The 15313-nt window shown below is 32.4% G+C and overlaps 3 protein-coding genes across 4 annotated transcripts in view; 1 reads left to right on the top strand and 2 right to left on the bottom strand.

Moving 5' to 3' along the window:
* Positions 1-3324: 3324 nt before the first annotated feature.
* On the bottom strand, positions 3325-4806 carry LOC115877569 (heparin sulfate O-sulfotransferase). The gene is made up of 5 exons (XM_030893814.1): positions 4566-4806; positions 4216-4507; positions 4023-4158; positions 3876-3973; positions 3325-3813 (listed from the first exon to the last, which is right to left on the bottom strand). The coding sequence occupies exons 1-5, from the start codon at positions 4672-4674 to the stop codon at positions 3450-3452; spliced, it is 999 nt and encodes a 332-aa protein (XP_030749674.1). The 5' UTR covers positions 4675-4806; the 3' UTR covers positions 3325-3449.
* Positions 4807-5102: 296 nt separating this feature from the next.
* Positions 5103-7469, top strand: LOC115877567 (xaa-Pro aminopeptidase 1). Its single transcript, XM_030893813.1, has 2 exons — positions 5103-5640; positions 5693-7469. Exons 1-2 carry the CDS (start codon positions 5328-5330, stop codon positions 7231-7233), a joined length of 1854 nt encoding a protein of 617 aa, XP_030749673.1. The 5' UTR covers positions 5103-5327; the 3' UTR covers positions 7234-7469.
* Positions 7460-15313, bottom strand: part of LOC115877566 (radial spoke head 10 homolog B-like) — a 43106-nt gene continuing 35252 nt past the window's right edge. Inside the window, exons 9-11 of one of the 2 annotated variants that reach the window (XM_030893811.1) lie at positions 13251-13519; positions 9128-9358; positions 7460-7833 (exon numbers count right to left, since the gene is read on the bottom strand). In XM_030893811.1, coding sequence (XP_030749671.1) covers positions 7475-7833; positions 9128-9358; positions 13251-13519 — 859 coding nt within the window. In that variant the 3' untranslated portion in view covers positions 7460-7474. Of the gene's footprint in view, positions 7834-9127; positions 9359-13250; positions 13520-15313 lie in introns of those variants that run through there. The other variant, XM_030893812.1, reaches the window with a different exon arrangement.

The following is a 15313-nucleotide window of genomic DNA, read 5'->3' as shown; positions in this document are numbered from 1 at the left end:
TTTATTTTGTGAGGAATATTATTTCTTGGCCTCAAGAGCTAATACTTAAAGATATCCAAATAGGAATCCTCCCGAAAAATGTTCCTTTGTAAAACTACTTGTCCTATTTCCTATTTCGCAGAGTTGGTAGTGTAGTTTATAAAAAATCTATTAGGCAGAAACCTGTCCTTGGAAGTGAAGAAATTGAATTTGCCGTAATTGGCTCTCTTATAAAAAATTCATATATCTACAAGTTATCGTAAAATAAAACAAAGAACTACTTCTTCGTTTTTCTTGACAGAATAAGAAATACATATTAATAAATATTATTTATTAAACTATTGTAGGTCAATTAAATAAAAGTAAACGAACGGTATAGATTTAAATAAAGTCTATAAACTAATGTCGATTTTGAAAATAGTTACTAACTGTCAGTAGAAGATAGCCATCAAAAAAATCACCAAAAACCAGCCAGCTTGATTGCAATTTTATTTAAAAATCGCTTTTTATTCAAAATCTGAGATAGATAGGTATAGGAATCCCTAATATAGTGTGAAAGAGCATTTGAATCTGCTTCGATTTATTTAAATAAATATAGGGTGTTACATTTGAAATAACCAAGTTTTTATGTAAAATAAATCCTTAAAATAGACCACTAATTTTTGGTACCCCTGTATAAATTTAAGGAAGCAATAACATTTTTCAGTAAAGTTTATTTCTTTGCCTTTAAACTCAGCACATGACTTAATTCTGAAAAGTAATGTACAGAGTGTTGATAATCAATTCTCTTGTAGCATGCATATTTAAATAGCTCAAAAACCAATGATTTTAAACAAATTTAACCCTTATAATAAATGCCTTTTTTGGGCCCAAGAATCCAAAAATGAAATAAAATACCGGGTGTTCCATAAGAAAAAATATAACATTGGTATGGATCTTAGTTCTGAGACACCTCGTATATTTCAAAATAATTTTATATTATGCACATTGATTCCCCACATATGCCCATAAAATATTTTGTTTCTACATCTTTCCGTTTTCGTATAATCAACCGAGGCGAATGAGGTGCGCCACCCTGTATATAGAGCGTTTAATATCAAAATTCATAAATTTTTACAGATATTTTAAGTATGCAATAAAAAATGGGGGCACCTATTTAAAATAAGAAAGTTGCTGTTAATTTCTGAAATTTCCGGAAGTGCCGCCATATTGAAAATATTTTTAATCGATAGATCTCGTTGTGAAACAATGATGTACAAAAAATCTCCGATCTAGATATTGTAGTTTTCTAGAAACTTTTAATGCACGTTTAGCCTAGGACACCTTGTATATATACAGGGTGGCACATTAAGGCGGGAAAAAATCAAGTATGAAAAAAAGGTTTATACAATAATTGTTGCATGGTTTATAAAGGGGCATATCCTACAAATATTTTGTTATTTACATGGTGTCCCAAAAAAAAGTTATGATTAAGTTTTAAGTTTTTTAAATTTTCACCTTCCATTTTTCTTTACATAATTAGATTCAGCATAAAATTCTGCAAAATGTAATTTAAATTCTGTAAAAGTGTTGCCATTCTATTTCGTATTTAATGAAACTTTGGTTAAAAATAACTATCTGAACAGTGGTTAAAAACTAGAGTGAATTTAACTTTATTAAAATATTTAGGTATATTTTCCTAAACACCAAAAAAAAAACAGAATAAACCCTCGAAAAAAAATTATATTATCTTATACAGGGTAAATTTTATGGTGTCGCCAACATCGCAATATTTAAAATGTTATATCTCATATTTTTTAAATGCAACACACTTTATATTATTTTTATTTTAGATAATAATTATTTTTTAAAATTATTTTAAATATTTTTATTTTAGATAAGGTGCCCGGTGGCGTAGAGGTACAGGCTCTCGTCTGCCAATCTCAAGGTGTGGGTTCGATTCCCACACCCGGCATTTCATTAGCCGACTATTTTTATTAAAATAAAAATAGTTTGGGTACCTAGGTCGACTCAGCCTTAAATGAGTACTTGGGATTCACAATCCTGAGGTAATAATAGGCGGTTGAAGCGTAGTGCTAGCCACATTACCTTCATTGTATACCGAACGGCTCTAGTATAGCAAGCTGTACCTTGCTACTCCCAAGGCGTTAAACGCCTATATACGGGAGCAATTATTATTATATTATTTTAGATGCAGAATTAAAAAATGAATTTTTTTTGTATTTAAAGTGTTATCTAAATTTTTAACGGTTTCGCAGATATTCGCTGTATTATATTACATATTATGGCTCTTTCAACAGGAAATTTTTATCAAAGCTACCTAATAACGATTTTTGGTATTTTATCGTTGAAAACTCGTTATGTAACATAATTTGTATAGGTAATATCTGCAAAACCGATAAAAATGTAGGGACACTTTAAATAAAAAAATGTTTATTTTTTAATTCTGCGTCTAAGCGAACAATAGTATACAGGGTGTTCTGGGGGTTTAAAAAATATAAGTATATTAAAGATATGTAGCATTTAAATATTGCACTATTGGCGACCCTATAAAAAATACTCTGTATAGAATAATATAAATTATCGTTCACTGATTTATTCTGTTATCCTTGGTTTTAAGAAAATATAGCTAAGTATTAAGAAAGTTATATTCACTGCAGTTTTTAACTACTTTTCGGATATAGTGTTTTTAACCATAGTTTTAGTAAATAAGAAACAGAATGACAACACCACATAGTGCTTCAAATAAAATATATAATATATATATATAGCTCACCTGATGATGGGGTAGGGCCCCGAAATCGGTAGTGAGAGCAGGTTGATCCACATTATGACGAACACAGCGTGGAATTAATTTCTATATTAGCAGTTCAAGGCAAGAAACTCTTATATAATTTAATAATATATATATATACAGGTTGTTAATTCGACAATTACTTATAGGGGAACAGAATGGCAACACTGCCTATTGAAAACGCATGCATTATTGATTTTTCTGCCGACTCGTCCCGTCGCGTGGTCTATCGAGCGGGCCGATGTTGCCATATTTCAACCATAAAGCTCTTGCCACGAGTAATGAACAAATTAATATTATATATATATATATATATATATATATATATATATATATATATATATATATATATATATATATATATATATATATATATATATATATGCAGATATGCATAATTTTATGCTGAATCCAATGATTTACGGAAATTCTTAGGATATGCACCAGTATAAACCACGCAACATTTGTATAATTTTTTTTTCATAACTTTGTCAACGATGACGATATTGGAATCCTTGCACTAATGTGCCACACTGTATATCAAGGTTGGAAATTAAACAACATATATATAAAAAGTCGTTATTAATTTCTTATGGAATTAAAAATAAATAATCCGCTAGGAGATACATTTTTATATACAAGAATACTATTTTCTAGCAGTTCTAATTAGATTAAGTTATGATTGCCTTGGCCTTATTTTTTCATACATAACATTTTGCTGTTTATTCTTTAATGTATGCCTTTTGACATAATGAAAATTGTCTAAAGCAAATTCATAAAATTCATTTTCCATCTGCCATACTGTACTTGCTTTAATTTTTTTTATTGTTTCTTCTGAAGGTAAAATCTTCTGCACCGTTTGTCTTAAGTGTGACTTATTGCTTTGGGTAAAGTAATCCATTGCCCCTTGAAAAAGCCTAGGTAGAGATAATTCCAGTACAGCAATAAAATCTTCTAATTCTTCAGTTACTCCGACCAAAAAATAGTTATTAACCAGATTGTTTTTAGCTTCTGAAAGAGCCCATTTGTTACCAGGTTTCCTAAAATTTCAAATATGGACTTACATAAAACATTGTTTTATTTGTAAAAAAATACTACTCACCAACAATTTGCAGCATGACCACAAAAATATGGAATTTGTAACCATATGGAACTTGGGTCACATTCTGGAAGACTTTTTTCTACACATTCATCGAAAGTCTAAAAAATCACTATTTAGTTTAATGTGTAGAAAATGAGGAAAAAATACCATTTTGTTGCCGGCTTTCCTTCTGACTAAGTTTGGTCGAAAATTATCTCCATATCTAACAAAATAATAGTAAGAAATAAATCTATCAAGAGGTTTACGCAAAATGTTAATAAATAAAGGTTGTGGTGCTCCAAATCTAAAACAAGAAGCGCCTTATAACATCACCAGTAATTTATTATGCAATAAAATTTACTTGTTAAAATCTATATATGCAAAATGACCATGATACAATGCCGGTTTCATTGTATTCCAGTTCGTAACATTCATTACAAAGTTGATTTGATTGGTTAATGATAAAACGTTATTATTGGCAGTTATGTTTACATGTAAAACATGATACCGATTTCTTTTAAATAAGTCATATGCTATTCCAACAAAACTTGTAGAACCTGTTTTGGGCACCCTATTGTATAAAACTACAATATCGTCTTCATACTGTTTAACTACTAAACGTTCTGGTTGTTCTTTATTTCTGATTATGTTCTCTAAAAACGGTACGATTTGTTTATCAGAAGTTATTTTTTTGAACTTGTCCTCCCTTACCTAAGTAAAATATTTTATTTTGGAGGTTTATAAGTTGAATTTGATAGATTACTCCTATTGCAGCTATAAATATTACAGTAAGAAAATATTTACTTTTTTTGCTCAACATAACTATTTCGAAATAACTACATTGCAAACGTAAAAATAAACTTTTATTTGTATAACTTATATTTTCTCCACAAATTTGTTTTTACTTTCTTTGACAGCTAAACCGATTAAAAACTAAGGTTAATTTTTAACTTTTCCTTTTTTGATTAGTTTTACGGCCTAAGATGCCAGGACTATACGGCCAGGTGATGGACAATACGGTCTGGACCTCGGGTTTGTCTCGGGTCTGGACGATGCCTTTCTTGTTTACGTGGAATTCGAACCATGGTCATGGGTCAGTCATATCATGATATGGCCGAGGGGAGGGGTTCGTATCCCGCGTAAACAAAGTAGCCCTGCTGTATCTAATAGTACCACTTGCTTTTGTAAGCGCCAATTAAAAATCAAAAAGAAGACAAATAGCACTTAACCTTGAAAAAGTCCTATTTTATTTTGGTATTTAATGTCATTTTCATGTTTTGATGTCTCTGGTTTTGATTGATAACAAATACAAAGGCTAACGTAATAACAAATAAATCTTAAGTTATGAGTTGATTCTCTGATTAGATAAAAAACTTACTGGATTAAACTGTATTATTTGTAAAGAACATTTTGTGTCACAGTCAGGTATTAAAAGACGAAGCGTAGGTTCAAAGCGTATACATCAAATTTGAAATGTCTGTGCCAAAATCTACAACAAATTTGCTCCAACAACTTCGTCTCTCTATGCAGAATTCTTTATATGTTAATAAACCCGTTCAGGCTTATATAATACCATCTGTTGATGCTCATAACAGTGAATATTTAGCAGAATGTGACAAACTTAGGGGCTTTATATCAGGTTTTAATGGATCTGCTGGAACTGCAATTGTTACTAACAATGCAGCATGTTTGTGGACAGATGGGCGATATTATTTACAAGCTACTGAGCAAATGGATTCCAATTGGACATTAATGAAAGAAGGTGATCCGAATACTTTAAAACAAGGTATGATTTTGAACATTTTTTTGTATACTTTCAATAAAAGTATTTTTCTTAGGTCAATGGCTAGTCAAAAACTTACCGACTGGATCTCACATTGGTGTTGATCCTAAGCTTATTACAACAGAAACATTTGTACCTTTACAGAAGGAGTTGGAACTTGTTGGTCATAAACTAATTCCTGTTAAACAAAATTTAATTGAATTACTTTGGAGTAATAGACCCAAGCGTCCACTAAATCCAGTTAAACCATTGCCTTTGGAGTTCTCCGGTAAAGCTGTGGGAGATAAGATAACCGAAGTTATTAAAGCAATGAAGGATTCGAGAGTTGATTTTTTTGTAATAACTGCTCTAGATGAAATTGCTTGGCTTTTAAATTTAAGAGGATCAGATATTGATTTTAATCCAGTGTTTTTTGCATATGTTATTATATCTTCCAGTGGCTCATTTACTCTTTTCATTGATCCGAGACAAGCGACCGATGAAGTAAAAGAACATTTAAAATCTGAAGCTGGAGATGTGTTTAAAATTGAACCATATTCTCGTATAGAGGAAGTGCTTAATGAGATCTGTTTAGGTTTGGATGGGTTTGTTTGGTTTAGCGAATCATCAAGTTATGCCCTTACCAGTATTATTCCAAAGAAGCATCTTCATTTAACAGATACTACTCCAGTTCAGTTAATGAAAGCAATTAAAAATGAAGTAGAAGTTAAAGGTATGAGAAATGCACATATTAAGGATGCTGCTGCCTTATGTTGTTATTTTTCATGGTTAGAAGCAAATGTAGAGAATGGAGATATTACTGAAGTTAGCGGTGCTAATAAGTTACACGAGTTCCGAAGCCAACAAAAAGATTTTATGGGAGATAGTTTTGAAACTATCAGTTCTGTAGGCCCTCATGGAGCAATTATTCATTATCAACCTGATGAAACAACGGATGTACCTATAACAAGAAATTCCTTATATTTATGTGATTCAGGTGCACAATATAGAGATGGTACTACAGATGTTACTAGAACTTTTCATTTTGGTACTCCTACTGAATATGAGAAAGAGTGCTATACAAGGGTATTAAAAGGTCAACTACAATTAGCATCTCGTATTTTTCCAACAAAAATCAAAGGAAACCATTTAGACTCTTTTGCTAGAGAGTATTTGTGGGACGTTGGGTTGGATTATGCTCATGGGACAGGTCATGGTATTGGACATTATTTAAATGTTCACGAGGGGCCCATGGGAATTTCCTGGAGACCAATTAATACTGATCCAGGTTTACAAGCTAATATGTTTCTCTCCAATGAGCCAGGGTATTATGAAGATGGCAAGTTTGGAATTCGAATTGAAGATATTGTTCAAATCGTTCCTGCTAATCCTCCACATAATTTTAACAATAGAGGATTTTTGGGATTTGAGACTATAACTTTGCTACCTAAGAGTTTGAATTTAATTGATGTAAATATGCTGACTAATGATGAAATTAAACAATTAAATCAGTATCATCAACAATGTAGAGATATTGTGGGATCCATTTTAGAAACAAGTGGACAACTTGATGCTAAGAAGTGGTTATGGAAAGAAACAGAACCCATATCACGATAAAATAATACATATTAAAGATGGGAGACATTTAGATATGATATATTTATTCAAAATGAATTTTATTTAAAAGCTATACTTCAAAAATGTATTTTTGTATATGTAATTAAACGAGAAAATTGATGATAATGGAAAATATATTAAAACACAATTTAATAGTAATATATTTATTGGTCTTAATCCAGTTTGATTTTTGCTAATACAAAACAAAATAAATAAATGAAATATGTCAATCTGTTTCTGATTATTTTTTATTCTTTTTCTTTTTTGTAATAGCTCTATCACTTTGTAAAGATTTTGGGAGATCTTTTGTAACAGATTTTGATGATTCTAATATTCCAGTAGGTCGTTTTGAAGGGGCTTCTGTTTGTATGTCTGATCTATTTTGTTCAACTTTCTCATAGGATAATATCAAAATAATCTCGTAAAATTCGATAAACGATAGCTTATAATTTAAACAATAACGCTTCGTTTCTGTGACTATTTGAGGACAAACTTTAGATATGGTTTTTAATATACGTCTTCGCCCCAAAGTATTAAACGTATAAAGGCTTTTGTTTTCAAACTTATTTTCGGTATATTGCTTCGCAATTCGAGTCTTTTCTGAAAAGAAAATGAACTATAATCAGACGGTATTATTATGGATTTATGAAATACCTAAATGTCTTAAATGTTTAAAGTAATGAGTAGGAGATCGATAAGTAGATAAGAAACAATATATCTAGTAAAGCTGATAATCATTGCACATTGCATCACTTATCTCTTTGCGTGATTATTTTTGCATCACCTCACTGGAATTGATTTCCATTAATATAGCGAAAAGTGCAGTGAGAAGTTAAGAATATTTCAGACAGTAGGGGAGAATGGGGAAGGTCAATAACAATTTGTACAAAAATGGAATAAATTACAGTGGCGGATCTAGGGTAAAATACGTCGTGGGCAAAGACAAAATTTGGCGCCCCCAGCCCCCACAATTCGAAAAAGGCTGTACTTAAACTGCCGTTAAACGGTAGCTTACTAAAATGCCGTTAATAGGTATGACATCGTTGATGTGACCTAAGGATGTGACGCACTTGACGGCTTTGTGAAATATAGGAATTTTATAAGGATTAACCAACGCTATCCATCCCACCAAATAACCAACTTAACCAACGCAACTAACCTCGACACTGATAAAAAATATACAAAAAAACAAATATAAATTAGTAAAAACCAACCAACCCCACCAAATAACCAAGTAACCAATGAATTAACACCCTCCAAATAACTACGCTAACCAACCCGCCAAATAACTAAACCAATCCAACCAAAAAGAGTGAAACCAATGCCATAAGATCACGCTATAAGCAAAAAAAAATATAAAAATGTCTTGGTTGGCGTGAGACTTGAACCACAGGCCATTCGCTCACGAAGCGATAGCCTCAGCCACAGAGCCACAGGTACTCTTGCAAAATGCTTATAGCCAGGCATTATTTTCCGCCGACATGAACGACGTCACAAATGTCACAATATCTATTAACGGCATTTTAGTAGGCTACCGTTTAACGGCTGTTTAAGTACATCGTTCAAAAAATGTGTAGACACCCCCCCCCACCCCTAATTTTTATTAAGATACTATTTGAGACACGGGTTACTAAAAATGTTTTTTATACATACTACTGGGTAAATGAACTTGTAGACATACTTTGAAGTTTTTGAAATTTTAGTTTCGGAGATATAGCATTAATCGGACCTTTTTTAACTACAGATGTCCGACCCACTATTGCCGGACTCTGTATTTTTTTTCATTTTTTCAACTAAATATTCGGTCGACTCGAAATAGCATGTCGGCGCCCTTGGTCGGCGCCTAGTCCTTACTGGTGTAATATGTAATAAATACCTTAATAAAAATACTTACCACGAAAATATACTTTGTTGTTTAATGTCACCATATTTTTACCAATTTGTATCGCATATTCATTTGTGGCGTTATCGTCATTAATTAGTTTGTAGCAAGGTATTTTATATCCTTTATGTATGCAGGTATGGTGTAATAACATTTCGACTGAGTGAGGTTCTCCAATTTCTTTGTACAACCCATACATAGATGCGATAGGAACAAGATCCTTAAAATGGGTTAAGCAGTTTCCTATAAAAATATTCTTAAAGTCAAGTGAAACTCTATGTCGAACATCTGGAAATATTCGAGTAAAGCGGCGTTCAGGCAGGTCGATTTTAGTTAGTAAATTCACAGTGGCGGCTCGTGGGTAAGAAATTAGGTGAAGAGTTAATTTTTTCAAATTGCGCCTCAGGCGAAAATTTTTTGGCGCGTTCACCATTTTGTCAACATTTTTAAAAATATTATTTGAATTATTGCTGCATTCACCATTTTGTCAACTTTTTTTTGTTATTATTGTTACGTTTTTCGTCGGTTCCGTGTGGATAGAAAGTCACAATTTTTTAAACACTATTTATTTAACACTAATTAACAAAAAACAATAACGATAAAAGACTTATAGAACTATTTACAAACGATTTATAACTAAGAATTTATTTTGAACTTTAGCGCGTCAACTGTACTGTTTATTTATAACTGTCCTCTCTAGGCCACAGCCGCCGGCTTTTATACCTACAGCAAAAGAAATCTAGAATAGTCCATAGATCGTTAGGTGCATAGATGAGAAGGTTTTCGAATGTTCTCGTATGTACTAGTCCATTCCAGTGGGACTCGATTCTTCTCGAACGAATGAATCATTACGGTGTCTATTCTTTAATGCGATGTTAAGGTCATCTGAGGGCGGGACATATAGTTAGGTTAGGTCGAGTCCACACGGGTCCGCAACATTATTTATACACTAATACCTATAATATTTTCGTTTTAGTTTTTGCTAAAACGCATTAAGTAAAAAGAGATACAATCAGTCTTCGATAAACACATTATTTTGCATTCCAGTGAAAATTGAGAAAAACATCTCTCTTATCTTCATCTGTCCACCGTCTGAAGGGAGTTGCCAATAAATTGCACACCAAGTCATTAATTGTGTTCATTTTTTAACACATACACACACAAAACAGTTTTAAAACAACAACAAAACAAACAGCAAAAATCTGCAAAAATTAACAAGTTAGTTAAATTAACAAAAGCCATTAACAAACAACAATAAATAACAAACAACTTTGCAGTCTTTACACGGTTAATTACTCGCCGAAGTAGCCGAATATTAGCATAAATGCAAAAATTATGCGCTGCTGTCACGCATATCCTGAACAAAATGAGGACGAAGAGAACTGCCCAAAACCAAAAACTCATTCACATGAGACCGATGTGAATCACATCGGTCTCCGATAATAAACTGCGGAGCGGGGGAACATCTGCAGCTAGAGACGTCACGTTACCATGGAAACCGTGCAGCCGCTTAGCTCAGAAATAGAAACATTTTCACTTGTATTTGCACTTCTGGCTTGTAGGCGCGTGCGGGCCTATAATGCTACTTTTTCGGCCGGAATTAACGATGCGGTGGACCTATTATGCAGAGGTCCACCGCAGTATAATCTATAATTGGAGCTATTTCGGCTATAACGACATTTTTTGAAGGTACATAATTATAATTTTAGAAGATGTTCATAAAACATTTAATCACTGATTGATTAAAAAAGTATACCATTAATAATATTGCAATTTATATTTCATTCTCTCATAGTATATGTCTATTTAATTTTTTGATTATGTAACGAGCACTTTGTTTACCCACTTCTTTCGTCGAACGGCTTGAATCCATTTTTGCTATTGATCAAATCGATGTAAGAAATTATGAAGCTATAAAATGTTGTTTCGGGAGAGTTGAATATCCGAGGAAGTTGAGTTATTGAATGTTATTGCAACCAACAACGCCCTAATTACGCTCTCCTTTACGCGTTAACATTTTTAGGGCAATTTTATTAACATTTGAAATTGTCACAACACAAGACGCCTAGTTCGAATTCTTTTTCACTTATTTTTTACTACTTGAAACAGCGTTACATCACACAAACCTCGTACAACTTAACAAGTATAGCTAGATACGTGAGAAATATAAAATAACACGCGACCGGTGCTATCCCCAAGTCTCTTCCTATATTTGTACAACTGTACTTGAGTGTTTTATAGTCTCAATAACTGCACTAGCAAAAAACTAAAATACTTAAATATTACGACAAAACCTCGATTTCAATATTATTTTAATGCGATCGACATGACGGCGCGCGGCGGCCTGAACTATTTATTGATAATTTCTGATTTCCGCCGTAGAGTGCGCTGCGGTCGGAATTTGTTGAAATCAACTGAAATGCACCAAGCCTATAGGCGCATAAAATCTAGTTGGCGAAAATATTATTATTATTATTCGCGAAAATATGGAATGTTATGTTAGTATTACAAATGATATTTGACAATAAGCTTCATAAATTTCGGGTTTATTTTTGATTCGTGCCCTCTAACGGACAGACGAAGCACTTTTGTATAGAGGTAAATTGTGTGCAATTCATTTATTTGGATTAAAAACATTCGTAGTTCTATGTTCATATTTTACTAGGGAACTCCCTGTATATTTTGTAAGCTGCTTTGGAAAACAAATTCTCCATTAAAAAAAAAACTATGCGATATGGAGTTTTTTACAAGAGATAACGAATGTACTACATTCTTGTACGAGAATGTACTACATTCGTTATGAATGTAGTAAATACTAGTACGACCATTTTACGAAAAATAAATCAGTCGTTGGTGAAGTTGGAAAACCCTTCCCGTAATTTTTCTTGATTTTTGTAAAAGTCAAAAAGCACTTAGCAAAACATAAGTACTCCAAATCCCGTTCAAATCGGAATAGGGTTCTTAATAAAATATCCTAAAAAACGTGTTTTTTTTTGTATACCGGGTGTGTGTCAAAAGTGGCTCACCCCTATAACTTTTTTATTTTTTCAGATACAAAAACGAGATTTGGTATGTTAGTATATGACATAAATTAGGATTGATTGACGTATTCAATTGCTTTTGGTCATTTCCTGTTTCACCGGACATGACTACAACTTTTGATTTTTAAATAGCACCCTCGGTATTTTTTTTACTTTATTCGATAGCAAATGATATTCTGAATAGAATGACATATGTCAACTTTTGACATTCTCGCTTAATAAAAAATCCTATTTTAAAATTCAATCTAGAGTGTCATGACTTTATTAAAAACACTAATTCTTAATCAAGGAGCCTTGGAAAAATAGATTTGATTGTCTAATGTTTTTAGTGTCTTGTCCTGACCAGTTAGAAAATGTATTTTTAATCATATCTCAATTTTTTCAAATGGAACGAGGGTGGCTCATTAGCGTATTTCGAAAAAGTATTTTTTTACGAATAATTTGATACCACACACTTGGTATTTCGAGTCAAATTTTCGTTACGAACCGCCAGTTATAATTTCAAATAAACCATATGCGAAATGTCAAAAAGTTGTCATATGTCATTCATTCATGTCATTCATGAGTGTCATTTTCTACCGAATAAAGTAAAAAAAATACCGAGGTGCTATTTAAAAATCAAAAGTTGTAGTCATTTCCGGTGAAACAGGAAGTGACCGAAAACAAATGAATACGTCAATCAATGCTATTCCATGTCATATACTAACATACCAAATCTCGTTTTTTTAACTAAAAAAATAAAAAAGTTATAGGGGTGAGCCACTTTTGAGACGCACCCGGTATATGTAGGTAAGTTGTGTCTAATTCAAAAGTTGTAGTCATTTCCGCTGAAACAGGAAGTGACTGAAAACAACTGAATACGTCAATCAATGCTATTTTATGTCATATACTAACATACCAAATCTCGTTTTTTTAACTTAAAAAATAAAAAAGTTATAGGGGTGAGCCACTTTTGAGACGCACCCGGTATATGTAGGTAAGCTGTGTCTAATGAACCTATTTTGATTCCAAAAATATGTAGTAGTTCTAGGTCCACGATATATTGGGACACCCTGGATACTTTTTATATAAAAAAAGTTAAATTAGATATTTACCTTGAATATTTCCAGATTTAGGAAAAACTTCGGTATCTAGAAAATCTTTGAATGTGTGGTATAAGAACCTGTCGAGAGTTGTTATTTCTTCATTCATATTTAAACTATACATCAAACAGAATACACATACTATTGCTTGGAGAAACTGCCAAAAATAGATTGGTTCCCACGGATTGTGGGTACTTTCTAGGCAACTTTTTGGATTTCTTATTAAAATTTCGTCTATTTCTACAATCGGCAGTCCTCCTTTTTCCGTTAAACCAATATCTCTAAAAGAGTTCAATCAAATAAACTTATGATTTTGTTACCTTTGTTATGATGATGTTAACTTAAAAAACAAGGAGAGGAAGAAAAATGATATCTACTAAAATAGATATAAAATGCGCGGAGGTTTTTCAGCGTTTGTCTTTGGAAAATATTTCCTACTTTCATATTAAAAAAATTATTGAATTTTGTATGTCTTCCGGTGACTACCGGTGCGTCCAGACCTGATGAGACGAGAGCGAGACGAGCGCGAGACATTACAAGACTGGCTTTCGAAGCTGGAAGCGTCTCGAACACCGAGCGAATAAAAATAATAGTAAACAATCACATACCGGGGTGCATCGTCGAGCGGGACATAGGAAATCTCATGTAAATTTTAATGGGGTCAATTATTGGCTTCCCTAATTATTTTAGAGAATAATTCTATTTAGGTTTATTGAAGAGCACTAAAACCCACATTCAAAAGAATAACTTTAGATATTTTTGATTAGCCCGTTTACGAGTTATCGCCGATTTCTTTTTAAATATTTCTCCTTTCTTATGGCCCTGTATTTACTTATGAGCACCAGTCAAGGTAAAAGATAACTGTCAAATGAAGTTGTCATTTCAGAAATTTATCTATTTAGTGCTTCATTATTATTATTAAAAATTCATACCTACATCGATAGCCATGAATTACACTACCGAAGAAAATGTATTGATGATTAAATGGTATTATCAAGGAAATAGTTATATTAGGTGTCCGACATGTTTGCTGCTCTGTATCCGCATAGACCGATACCTGGAAAATCTACAATCGCAAGGAATATCCAGAGATTTGAGACCAAGTTAGTTATTTAGATTATTTTTAGATATATACCGGGTGGTCCGAACTGTATTCCGGAAACTTAGGCAGCATATTCTCCAGAGTAATGTCATTATTTAGGTCAAAATTGGGGTCTGGGAGTTTTTTGATATGAGAAATTTGATTTTGATGTTAATATGACTGCTATTTGTAAGGGGTGTCATCTGCATGTGTTTTAACTGTTTTGAAGAGTAATACTTTTCGTACGTACCTGTATAAAACTACTGAGTAAAAAAATATACATTTCCGTGATTTTTTACTTAAAAAAGTATCTTTATAACAATCGCTACGAGATCTGTATACAATGATTCTCGAGATATTTGGAATCTAAAGATATTTTTTGGAAATTGATGTGTTCGGAAACGTCCTATCCTTTTTTAATCTTTCTATATTAGTGTTAATTTTTGACAAGTTTTATGCCAATTTTTTGTAAATGACGTCTAAAGATTGACATCGCCAAAATTTTCATCCATTGTCAGTCCTCAGCTGTCTTTGACGCCGATTTTTTTTCGATCATGCGGTACTATACTAATATTTAAAATATATTCAATAAAAGCTATAGTAATTCTAATACCGTAATAATTAACTAAATCTCCCCCAAAAAAATCCTTTCTGGGTATTTCGCCACTGCACTGCAAGAAAATCTACGAAATAAAATAGTTATTTTTTGTAAACACTTCTGCGTTAAACCTAAACGGACACTGCTTGTCAGATGTTATGTTTACAGTTATACAAATTTGCCTAACAAAGAAAAAAATGCTTAACGTTTCGGATAGTTTATCTCTTTCCGTCGTCGGAAAATTTTTTAACAGAACGGCAACGGTTTCTTGTAGACGTATCTGGTTTAAAAAAGTAAAGTGTTCTCGAATAGTTGAATTTAAATATTTTAAATAGTTTTTTTCATTATTCTTTGTATTTTTTGCTTCCGACGACGGAAAGAGATAAACTTTCCGAA

This window comes from Sitophilus oryzae, unplaced genomic scaffold (genome assembly GCF_002938485.1).
Source record: "Sitophilus oryzae breed Bouriz unplaced genomic scaffold, Soryzae_2.0 scaffold_1494_pilon_pilon, whole genome shotgun sequence".
NCBI classification, from domain to species: domain Eukaryota; kingdom Metazoa; phylum Arthropoda; class Insecta; order Coleoptera; family Curculionidae; genus Sitophilus; species Sitophilus oryzae.
This window is presented reverse-complemented; position numbering and strand designations above follow the sequence as displayed.